This window comes from Elgaria multicarinata, chromosome 8 (assembly GCF_023053635.1).
Source record: "Elgaria multicarinata webbii isolate HBS135686 ecotype San Diego chromosome 8, rElgMul1.1.pri, whole genome shotgun sequence".
In the NCBI taxonomy this organism is placed as follows: Eukaryota; Metazoa; Chordata; class Lepidosauria; order Squamata; family Anguidae; genus Elgaria; species Elgaria multicarinata.
In genome coordinates, this window is record NC_086178.1 from 27,464,347 (window position 1) to 27,476,880 (window position 12,534).

Here is a 12,534-nt window from a genome sequence, read left to right on the forward strand (position 1 = left end):
GCATTTGGTCTCATCCATCCCATATTACTTTTTTCTCTCTCTTCTTCCTTTCTGTTGTCTCCTGCTCTGTTGAAAGTTAGATTGCAAGCTCTTGTATTTGTTTGTTACATGTGTATACCACCTTTTCTTCCAAGGAGCCTGTAATTATTTGGTTTCAGAAGAATGGCTTCTTTCACACAAGTGAACATGATTCATATTGGTATCTTCAAATCTGTTTAGTGTGAATTCTGGCTGGATCAGGCCCCAGGTTTAAGACAGAGCCCAAGGTGGCATACATGATTCTCCTCCTCTCCCTTTTATCCTCACAACAACCCTCTTAGGTAAGTTTAGGATGAGAGTCAAGGCCTATTCAGAAGACACCTTAAACCCTGCTGGTTAAGGCTGTTGGTTAAGCAGCAGGGTTGAAGGTGTCTTGTGCAATGCATTTTGCTAAACCCTGCTCACTCACTAACTGCAATCAGACTATCTGCAGCAGGGTTAGCGGCTCTAACCATGGCTTAAAGTGTTGCGTTCGACGGCACAGCTTGTGGTTAGTGCTAACCCCACAGAACCACAATTTCTCTAACCACAGATCCTGAAGTGTCATCTGAACAGGCCCTCAGTGACTGGCCCAAAGTCACCTGGTGAACTTCATGACTAAGTACGAACTTAAAACCAAGACCCCCTAGTCCAACACTCTAACCATTACACCACACTGGCAGGTATCACCTGCTTTTTCTTATGTTGCTCTGGAGGTGCCATGAACATTGATGGCACTGAATTAACATCACATAAATGCTTTTTTTTTACCTCTTGTGAGTGGGGACAGAGGAGGCACAGATGGAGCAGGTGGGACCCTCATCAGCCTGGTGGCTGGAGACACTCCCCTGAGAAAGGCTGGGGAGTTAGTTAGCTGTTACATTGGGCACATGCACAAGAAAAGAGAGATAACTTTTCAAGCAGTCAAACCATTGTGGTGCGATACACAGAACCTTATTAGTTTCAAACATATGGCACTTTAAATTTTCACCTTACTTTCTCACTGGCACTTTCATTAAACTTCCTGAGAATAATGAATAAAAGGGTACATCAATCCAATGACGAAAGAGAGAGCAAGTACTTAACATCTGCGTTTTTCAACTAAATCTGGGTTTTCAGTGTTTCCTCAGTCTTGCCATAAAGATTTTCCAGCAAACGATGTCACTTTTCGCAGGTGCCATCAGTCAGCCAAAAGATTGTGATGTTTTAACTCTTACAGAGATGGCTGGTACTTAACTTCTTCAGGAAAAGTACACAATTGCTTTGATGCTGAATGTATCCATGTACACCAAGGTTTATTCTGTCTTAAAAACAGGTGAAAGGGGAAATAAAATTATAAGACCCATTAAACTTAGTTATTTGACTTGCTTTCAAGCAAATTTCTATAGGTTTGAGGAGCACACTAAGGCAAAGTATTTTGGTGCAGCTTGATTGTAAGCGCCATCCGGCAAGTGTTTTACTGCACACTCGTTACTGGGCACTTCCGAATTACTCAAAAAACCTCATTAAGTCCTGTTGCTGCTCTCTCCTGCCGGGCTGAATGGGGCTAATTACTTCCTTTCTGTTTTCAGAAAGCCACGTGGGAGCAGCAAAAGAAGAAGTGACGGAGCCGCACATTTGACTAGATGTGATGGAGCTTTTTGAAATGACAATTAAGACCCATTAGCTTTTACAATCAGCCTGCTCCTGGTAGACAGGGAAATGGTTAGAACTGTTGATCAGGACTAGGGTGACCATATGAAAAGGAGGACAGGGCTCCTGAATCTTTAACGGTTGTATTGAAAAGGAAATTTCAGCAGGTGCCATTTGTATATATGGAGAACCTGGTGAAATTTCCTCTTCATCACAACAGTTAAAGCTGCAGGTGTCCTGCCATCTTTTAAATCTGGTCACTCTGGCATAGCTCCTGCACCTTTATCGGTTGTGATGAAGAGAGAATTTCAGCAGGTTCTTCATATATACAAATGACACCTGCTGAAATTCCCTTTTCAATACAACTTCTAAAGATACAGGAGCCCTGTCCTCCTTTTCATATGGTCACCCTAATCAGGACAGCTGCCAGAATTCTGGGACTCTTCTTGGGGGAGCACAGCTAAGGGGACTATGATGAGCACCTACACTTCAAAATGTACAACAACAACAACAACAACAACAACAACACTCTTGGGCTGCAGGCAGTGGAGGCTGGTAGCTCCGATGTCAGTGGGGTTGTAAATCCACTCCAGGTTTTATCAGAACTCTAAAGGCACTATCCAAGATGCAGAGTTCTGACTGAAACCCAGAGTGGATTCTCCTCCCCACTAATACCTGAGCCACCAGCCTCCACTGGGTGCTGGTTACCCATGTATCAAGATGCTCTTAAAAGTACAGAGTAGGGCTGGAAGGAGACGTTCAAGGAAGTGCGGGGGAAGTTTCTTCCCGTTTGTGGGGGAATTCCTGGGGACAGTGGATGGGATGGCAGATCTCCTTTTCAGGGAACAAACACACTTTCACTCGAAGAGACAGTGGAGTTTGGATGGGCCTGGACATAAACTGCAGTTGTGAACAATAAGAGGCCCAAGCAGTAGAGGCTCCCTTTCATCACACATGCCGATGGCATTTAACGAATAATGACCTATGCTCAGCAGCTTCCAAAGTACAGGCTCTGGAACCAGATCCAACTCCTTTCTCAGGACTCTACTGAAAATAGGTTTGTGGCACAGATAATCAGGTTTATCTGTGCTGCACTGCAGAGGAAATGACATAGTTGGGTATGGAAAGCTCTTGAGATACAGCAAACGCTTTGCACCAATAGGTAGAAGAGCTCACCACAATCTAAGATTCCCCCACTGCCATCATAAAGTGCTGAAATTACCCATCATCCCTTGCTAATCAAAAAGTCCTGATGCTTTGACCCTGTGAGCCCTGCCTCTACTGCAGTTGTGCTGACAGGCCTGCAAAAGACATATAAAGTCACATGGCAAGAGTGTTTCTGACCACCGCTGCCGCTCTACTCCAGCAGCACCCCAGATTTTCCCTCCTCTGAATGGTCCCGATCCTCCAAATTTCCAAGGGTTTATTTGTGCCACCCCCATTTTGATGCACCAAGGATTTCCCCTCCTCTGAATGTCATTGCACAGAGTTTTGAAGGTGGATCAGATACCTCATGACCAGGGCGGGGCAGGGGGGCCAGTTGGCATGGGCCTATGATTTTGAGGGGACCTACTCCAAGTCCCTCTGGGCAAAGTGGCTTGATTTTTCTGTTGTTGTTGTTGATGAATTTGGCCGAAGAAAAGCACATAAGCATTTCTGAATGTGAAGAAGTGATGTCTTATATACATCTTGAATAAAAGCGCTTTCCATTACCTTTTTTAGAAATCATTCTAGTTCATATGTATTTAGAACTGATTAAAAAATACTTAATGAGCAGTTTGAAATGGGGCCTACATTTCCTACCTGGCCCGGGCCTATTACCAGCTTTGCCCGGCCCTGCTCATGACTAGAGGAGGTTGTGTATCAAGTTTGGCTTGTTCTAAACTTCAGTCTGTATCACCAGGATGCCAGTGCACCTTGGAGCAGACCTTGTGAACCACCCAGAGAGCTTCAGCTATTGGGCGGTATAAAAATGCAATAAATAAATAAAAAGTAAATAATTACTTTGAAACCGCAGATACAGAGCTTTCAGTAAAGCTTTGCTTTCTAAAAGGGCGGATCTTTGAAGGACTGGCACCTGTACTTTTGACCTCAGGAATCACTATTTTATAAAACAGTTTAACAGGAAAGATATATCTTTGCTAACATTTGTGCTTTCTCTAGCAATCATGGATGCCAAAGAGATATAGTATTTGGGGTGGGGGTGGGGAAACTTTTATTTTCATACCATCCTGCTAGGCTGAAAAGAGATTACAACATGTTTACAACTAAAAGAGCAGTCCTAGCTGAAGTGAATGGGATCTATTTCCAGGCATTTGTTCACAGAATTGCAAGCTAAAGAAAAGAAGTGGTAAGCCTTTCTACTGACAATCACCTTGCAGGGTTGGACACTGATGGAAGAGAGAAACTAGGCTAGTGGGGTTTTTTCAACCTATGAAAGCCCATAACAAAATAAAGTCCCTTTTATTATTTATCATTACATTTATATCCTGCCTTATTTTCCTGTTGCAAGGAAGCCAAAGCAACTCACGTGGTCTTCCTCCTCTTCATTTTATTCTCACAATAACCCTGTGAGGTAGGTTAGGCTGAGAGTCAGTGATTGGCCCAAAGTGATCCAGCGAACCACGACATCACAGTTTTTAAGGTGCCACGGTTCTTTTTATATCATCTTATGACTCAAATACTATGCCCTACGCATACTCCGTTACAAAAACTATGTCAACACTCAGGCCAGTGCCTAAGACTTCATTTAGAAAAGATATTACCCCACAGAGTGCTGTCGTAGGTTAGAGAGATAAGGAGCAGCGGCGACGGCGTTTTTATTTTATTTTTTCCTTGGGCTTTTGCATTTCTAACCTTCCTGCGATGCCCAGAACGTCTAACAGTTACTGTCCTGTTATTTCCTTTCATCCATGCGGGAAAAGATCTAAGGCATAACTGAACCTTACTGCTCCGAAAACGAAACCAGAGAGGGGGAAGAGGCAGAAAGATCTTGTTTTAGATCATTCTGGATCTCGAAGAAAACACACATGACATCACACAAAATTCTGTTCTATCTCCTACACACCCCAATCCATATGCTCTCGCCTAGCCCCCATCGAAACAACCTCCTCTCACGAGTTCTGCTCGCTTATCTGAGCCCAGGAAACTTCCGCTCTCTTCTCCGGCTCTCTCTCGTTCCAGCGATTCACCCAGAAGTCCAGACTCCGAGGACATCAGCCACCCCTTTCCAAGAGGCTGGAAATAAAAGCATCCCGGCGGAGGAATTACCCACTTTAAAAAGAAGCTCCTAGATCGGCAGATTCGCCGCAGACCGGATTTCCTGGCCGGTGTGCGTGTTTAATATATATTAATAAATTAGTTTATTTCTTGCCGCCATGATTTTCTCTCTGCGATCCTAGTATAGACGCTTATCTCTACAGTAAGTCTAATTGAACTCAATGGGACTTACGGGGAGGGGAGACGTAAGGTTGTGGTGTCGGGAGTGAGGCCGGTGACAGCGGTCTACATGTAGCCATCCAGGATTTGATTCTCCTCTATCCTTTCCTATCTCCAAGTAAGAAAGGCAAAGGTTTGCTCTCTTTTCCAATACTGGGTTATTTGTGGGGGGAGGGGAATAGGGTAAAAGCCAAAACGGAACGAGCCCTTTATTTATTAAAAATGGCATGCGTTAGAGACACTTGAGAACAATATTTTAAGACTGAAACCCTTGCAATATTATATTATTATTAACCCCATAATGTCCAGAACCCATCCGGAACAGAATGGAATGGCCCAAAATGCCAACTTCCAAGAGAGCCAAGCCAACCAAATTCATCAGTCACAGATGATTGTATGGGCAGCATGCAATGAGCCACAAAACGTCCGTTCTGGGCCCTAGTCCATATTTTTGAGGTTATTTTGATTGTTTTATTATTCTAAGAAACATTAAAATGCTGCCTAGGGTATTCTGTATATAGGCGAGATTTTTTTTAAAAAAAATATCTAGTACTAGTATTTCTTTATGGCATATTGCATCACTCTCATCTAGTCATATGTGAGTGGTGAATTTGGTTGATTTGTCTCACTTGGAAGTTCCCGTTCCAGAACATTTTCCAAAATATGGACTGTTGCCTGAAACAGGTACATGGTTTTGTAGAGGTTCTATGGCTTCTTTCATCTTCCCATCTAATCACATGTCACTGCATACATGCTTGGTTGGAGAAGGAAGGTGAAAGCAGAGGCAGCAAGGAGGAAGAGCAATGGGAGGAGAAGCTCTGGGACTGGAGAGGAACCTTGTCAGATGCCTGGCAAGGCTAGTTCTAATGCCAACCCAACAGGCAATTCTTCAGTTCCTGGTTCAACACAGATCTGTTACTAACAGCTATGTCCCGGCCCTCTGGAGTTCCACAGATGGTCACACCTGTTTTCCCACCTTCAGTGCAGTTTCTCCCCCCCCCCCCCCGGCCATTTAAAAAGGTTGAAATGCAGTAAGAAATTGAAGCTAAAATGTGCTGGACACAGATTTTGGCCCTTCCCCTTTTGATTTTGGCACCACCCATGACAGGAATACAGCCCCAAAGAACTTTTCAGAAATGGAACGTGGCTCTCATGCTGAAGGAAGTTCAACATCACTGCTTTGTATTAATATATTCTTCATAAAGGCTGCCACACTTCTGTTCAGTGCCCGAAGAGGCACCCTTCCTCCTATTTTTCTGCAGAAAATTGCTCACAACTCAAGAAGCTTTTTCCTCTCCTGCAAGGAAAAAGATATGGGTGTTCAGCACAACATTCTGCAGCCGGTTGCCTAATATAAGACAAGACGTGGTTCCAACTCAGGCACTTGGCGTTGGGGTTATTTTCTTGCTCCTACATCTGACACTATTTATTGGGAAAGAGCACCCTAGAGCTAAGTGCTTGGGAGGGAAGCAATGCAATATCCTTCCATCAGCTATGTGAGAGCAGGGAGGGGGTGCAAGGTATGATTAATTTTCAGCAGAAAAACTGTAGGAAGAGAAGTGAAACAGCTTGAGGGGAAACCTTTCCAGTTCAGACCACAGCTTCCATAGTTGTATTTTGCTAGAAGGAAAGAAGAGGTGGGGAGGGGAAAGAGAAGGATGGAAAAAGAAACCTCAGAGAAAGGCTACATACAACATCACATAGAAAGCTGCCTTAAATTGAGTCAGACCATTGGTCCATCTAGCCCAGTATTTTTGACTGACTGAGGTTTCAGGCAGGAGTTTCTCCAGCCCTGCTTGGAGAAACCGGGGGGTCGAACCTGTGACATTCTGCAATCAAAGCAGATGCTGTACCACTGAGCTACGGCCCCTCCCCTGATGTACCTTGGCCTTCTGATATCTAATTTTCTACGTGCAAGGAGGAAAATGTATATGGAGCAGGACTGGCCCAAGAAATGTTGTTGCCTGAGGTGGAGCAGCAAATGGCATCACCACCAACCCACCCAACTTAAGGTGCATGTGAGTCAGAATACCTGGCAGTAAAGATACAATAAAAAAACAACTGAACCAAGAATTTCCTATTCTTTCATGACACCCCAAATCTGCCGTCTGAGGTGGCTGCCTCGCTCTCCATAATGGTAGGGACGGCCCTGGTATAGAGAGTTCAAGCGTGTGAGCTCCCATCAGCTACAGCCAGACAAAGAGCTCCCATGTAAGTGAAATGTTGATGTCACTGGTCACATGCTAAGGCCCATACCTCAGTAAAGCCCCCCCCCCCCCCTGCCAATCCCTGGAATCTCCTGACCCTGCTGCATCTGCTCCTTCTTTCATGTTTACCTGCACTCTGAAGGAGAAAGCAGTGAAAGGAGCAAAGACTGTTCTCTCTTTCTGAAAAATGGTGCCAAATGGACCCAGAGGCAGAGACAAGCAAATGTGTAATGACAATAACAGTGAGGAGGTGGGTCTGCTTGTGGACTGGGCCTGGCAAGGCTGGCCATGCATGGAATGCCCTGCTTGGATAGTGCCTCTTGTGAGCAAGGACATGTCTACACAAAGGGTTTGTCCAGGGGTGGCTTTGCAGAAGCGGCACACCATCTACATGACTCAGCTGCCATTGCGAAGCCATCTGGGTGCAAACCCCAGAAACTCCACTGAAAAAAAGTCGAGCACTTACCCTGACTTTTGGGGCAGTGGAGGCTTGTCACAGCCCATGATGCCCCTTGATTGGTCACCATGGGATGAAAAGGGAAGGGGCCGGAGCTCAGGAGAGCCCTGTTCCCCATGAATAATAATAATAATAATAATAATAATAATAATAATAATAATAATAATAATGATTTTTTAAAAAAAAAAGTGAGGGGAAGGAGAGGAATGAGCCCTACATCTTTTTAAAAATTAAAAAATGGCAGCGGCACAGATACAATAAAAAATAATTTAAAAGGGGGGTGGAACGGGCAGCCAGAGGGAGGTCAGGGGGAGGAGAGGTGGTTTGGACACCTGGCATTCGTCTCCTCATCCTCCCGGCTGCCTCATTACTTCCCCCTCACTCCTTTCACCCTCAGCGCCATGGGGAAAGTTCGCACTTGCATTCCTTCCCATGCAGATGCTGGGAAGAAACGCAAGTGCAGGAGCCAGGCAACAAAAGCGCCACCATTAAGGCAGGGGCATGTCTATATTTACTTACCGTATTTCTTCGATTCTAAGATGCCATCGCTTCTAAGGCGCACCCCATTTTTAGAGCTGCTTATTTAGGGAAAAAAGTGCGTCTTAGAATCGAAGAAATACGGTAAGTCCCATTGCCTCAGTGATGAGCAATAACCATCATTTTGTGAGTGGCATCTATTAACGTAATCATCACTGTCTGTACTTTTTAACATTTTCATTTCCCTCTGACAATACACTTTACACCTTCCCACCTACCCCTCGGCATATAGATCTGCCAATTTGAGGTTAACACTTCATGCATCTGATGAAGTGAACAATGTCCAATGAAAGCTTATCCCAGAATAATTTGTTAGTCTTTAAGCTGCCACAAGACCCTGTTGTTTTTGCTGCAACAACCGCTATCCCTCTGATAATCAATTATAAAATAGTTGAAAAACTGATCTGGAGAGGAGATTTCATAAGGACCCTGGTTCTAGCTAATGCACAGCCAGCTTCTGCTACAAATTCACAGAAATGGTTAGCAATGAGCTCTATCTGAGAAAGAATATGGAAAGTTTAAATAAAACATGATAAATATACTTCTAGGGTGAGCTCACCAGTAAAATAATATACACAACTTAAACAGAAGCTTACTTCTCTACACCTCCGGGGTGACCTATCGGTAACAATGAATTTTGCACCAATAGGCTGAAGTCTGCCAGGTTTAGCAATTAGTCTCAACTTCTTTGAAAATTGAATATTAATGAAATACTTCAACAACTAGGTAGATCAGTGCCAGTTAGCAAGAATCAGCAGGCGCCTCCTATACTTGCTTTGATCGAAGCGTGAGATCTAGTACCTCAGTGGAGCCTTCAGTCTCTTCATAATGAACCTCCTTGCGTTTCACGCTGTTTTCTGACAGCTTGATTCATAGCAACTTGGCTATCATTCTTGAACTGTCACAGATGTCTCAGAGAAAAGAAGTCAAAAGGCAGCGATAAGTTATTCCATGTCCACCGGGCAGAGTAGTTGAAAAAAATGTCCACAACAACAGAGCTTTAAAGAGTGGGTCAAATTTTTAATATCATTGAAGATTGTGGGTGTTTAAACAATACAAGCGAAGCCTAAACTGTTTTGTAAGAACTGCATTGCAAAACTACAACTGCCTACATTTTATGAGTGATATTATTGAAGATGGCATGTAAGTATAAGATTTTTGAATACACCTAGCCTTGGCACAGATCAACCTTTGGCTTGTATGATTCAACACTGTTTAATTAAATGCCACCCTCTAAGTAGTCAGTAAAAGTTACATTTTAATAAGGATCTGTTTGCATACTGCAACACTGATAAAGTCACAGAACAAATACATGAATGCTGTTATTTTTGTTACATAGAGCAAGCCTGATCTTCTCTTTCTTTCTCCTTTGCTGGCCATCCTTCCTCTGAGACACACAGAAAATTGATGACTGCCAAAAAAATTTTTTAAATCAGCTTAATAAAATATTTTTAAAAAGAAAAAGAAAAAAAGGAACTACAACAACTTGTGGAAGAATGGGCCTCAGAAATTCTAAACAGTCTAAAGCCAAACAAGTCCAGGTTCTAATGCTTGGTCTTGATTCAGCAGGGAAATCTACGCTTTTGTACAAGCTAAAATTTAATGATGTCTTCCTAACCTCGCCAACAATCGGTTTCAACGTGGAGATGATTGAAACAAGAGAAAACGTTGCCATAACCCTCTGGGATGTTGGAGGCCAGCACAAAATGAGGAGCATTTGGGGTGACTATTTGGAAAACATACATGGTCTGGTCTTTGTTGTGGACAGTACTGACAAACAGCGCTTGGAAGAGTCAAAGAAGGAACTGGAGCTTATTTTAAGGAACGACAGGACAAAGAATGTGCCTGTGGTTGTACTAGCAAACAAACAGGATCTTGCTGGAGCTTTGGGTGCTGAGGAAATAACCAGGAAACTCAACATGAAGAAACATTGCTATGATCGAAACTGGTATGTACAGCCCTGTTGTGCAATTACAGGGGAAGGCTTGTCAGAAGCTTTCAGGAAAGTGACAACTTTTGCAAAGTCCTACATGAAATCTAAACAAGAAGCTTTTGCTATTTTCAAGCAAAATTAACGTTGACTAATCTGACCAAGGCAGTAGACTGAGCAGAGTTGTCCAGAAGAGAAAGTCATCCTATTAATTGAAATCTGATACTTCAACATATTTTTCAGACTTTTATAAGAGAGAACATATTTATAATAGTCCAGTTTATTGTTTCTGCTCCTTTCAGAAATACTATTTTGCTGCACTTTAGCAAATTTTTCCCCCCTGATGAGGATTAATTGAGGAGTCACCATGGCTCATTCACTCCTATTTCTTGAGTGATCCAGGTGATCTCATGTCTTTTGTAATCCTGTGTTTTCCAAGCAATTCTCTGGAATTTTTTTGTTAAGACAAAAAACCAGAAAAATTTGTTAAGGAGCAAATGAACAGAACAGTTGCGCATTTTCTTTAATGGTGTGGTCATGAAAATGCAGAATGGAAACCGGGTGGGAGGCGTTGTCCCTGGGGAAAGTGGATGACCTGTTGGAAGTACCACTCCTTCCCTAATTGCTTGTCTTCTTCCAGATCTTCAAAATGGCATTAGCAGCCACTTCATTCATTGTTGCTTTGGCCGCTTTACTCTGGAATATGTGTTTAGCACCAGTACTGAAAGCGTTTACTTAACTTTGTAGTTTGCTTTGGTGTTATTGCTGTTTTGTTTAAATGTACATTAGTGGTATTCCAGAACAGACTTGCACAAGGACTACAAATAAAAATTAAACAGTTTTAAGATGTGTGAGACAGCTTTGCGATGGTGGTGATGGAAGGGAAGAGGGGGAATGCAGGCTTTCTGTCTTTTTTTACATAGCAACAGTGTGCCGCAGAAGGAGAGGGGGAACTGCAAACTGCTCAGTCCTTTAAAGAGGGAAATGGTGCCATCTCCTTCCTGTTCTTCAAAACAGCAGTTGCAGCTACTTAATTATTTGCTTTCTTTTCTGCTTTACTCCTGGAACAGAGTACTGAGATCACATGCTATCTTTGTAGTTGTCCTTTTAAAATTAAATATAAATGTATGTTAGTGGTGTTCCAGAAGAACAGGCTTGCACAAAGACAGTAAAAATAAATAAATAAATAAATAAATACTGTGTGAATCAGCTTTGAGGGGTGGGGGCGCTGAGGTTTCCTTTTTACAAAGCATGGAGAGGCGAATCTGCTTAGTCTGCTGTCAGCTGCAAGCCAGTAGGACCTCTTTCTAGTAGCCATAATTGTTGGGAAACCGAGCACGAAGTTAGCAAACACAGGGAAGTAAGGCATTGCATATTTATCAATTAAGGAATTCCGAAATACCACACTTCCTCTATATATAAAGTGGGGTGCACAAGAAAGTTACGCTCACTAATGTAGGGTGACCATATGAAAAGGTCAGGGCTCCTGTATCTTTAACAGCTGTCTAGAAAAGGGAATTTCAGCAGGTGTTATTTGTATGCATGCAGCACCTGGTGAAATTCCCTCTTCATCACAACAGTTGAAGCTGCAGGAGCCCTGCCCTCTATTGTATCTGGCTCTGAGGGCAGGGCTCCTGCAACTTTAACTGTTAATTTCAGCAGGTGCAAAAGCAGCCCTTTTCTAGACAACTGCTCCCCCCCTTTTTTAAAAAAATCCTCAAATCCCAGAATTCCCTGTTTGGGTTGTTGTGCTCATTGTGGAAAAGATGGAGTCCATGTATAGCCAAACGGAATTAGTCAGCACCATGGCTGTTTTGATCAATTTACTTCTTTTTTTATTTTTTTATTTTCTACAATACTTAAGCATACACCAATACAATTAAAAAAAAACATACTACATAACTGTTGATTAACATTAATATCGTATCTATATAACATAATCAAACTTAACATACAAGTGCACCCCCCCACCTCGGGATCTCATTCCTGATTCCAAAATCTCATACTTTCTTCTGCTGGTGGTTTCCCACTTCCCTTAGAAAACACGAATATTAGGAACTGTTTCCAGATTCCTTCAAAATCATTTGTTTTAGCTATACCTCTTCTCAATTTAATATTACAAGTCAATTTATCATTAATAGCTATATCCCATACTTCTTTGTACCATTCTTCAATACAATAATCTCCTTGAATCTTCCAGTTCCTAGCTGCAATCAATCTTGCTGCAGTCAGCAAATTCGTTATCAATTCCTTAATTTCTTTTTTACATTTTAAATCTTCCAATAGTGACAGTAATGCAACTTTTGGTGTTCGTT

The 12,534-nt window shown here is 42.6% G+C and overlaps 2 protein-coding genes across 7 annotated transcripts in view; one reads left to right on the top strand and one right to left on the bottom strand.

Annotated features, from left to right (window-relative positions):
• Nucleotides 1-5,187, bottom strand: part of B3GALNT1 (beta-1,3-N-acetylgalactosaminyltransferase 1 (Globoside blood group)) — a 50,631-nt gene extending 45,444 nt beyond the window's left edge. The window contains exons 1-2 of one of the 6 annotated variants that reach the window (XM_063132021.1): nt 4,758-4,841; nt 1,256-1,318 (exon numbers count right to left, since the gene is read on the bottom strand). The gene's annotated coding sequence lies outside the window, so the exon portion shown is untranslated. Of the gene's footprint in view, nt 1-1,255; nt 1,323-4,717; nt 4,842-5,101 lie in introns of those variants that run through there. The other 5 variants (XM_063132022.1, XM_063132026.1, XM_063132024.1 and 2 more) reach the window with 5 other exon arrangements.
• A 4,429-nt stretch (nt 5,188-9,616) lies between these two features.
• ARL14 (ADP ribosylation factor like GTPase 14) lies at nt 9,617-12,077 on the top strand. Its single transcript, XM_063132028.1, has one exon. The coding sequence runs from the start codon at nt 9,786-9,788 to the stop codon at nt 10,362-10,364; it is 579 nt and encodes a 192-aa protein (XP_062988098.1). The 5' UTR covers nt 9,617-9,785; the 3' UTR covers nt 10,365-12,077.
• The last annotated feature ends 457 nt before the right edge of the window (nt 12,078-12,534 follow it).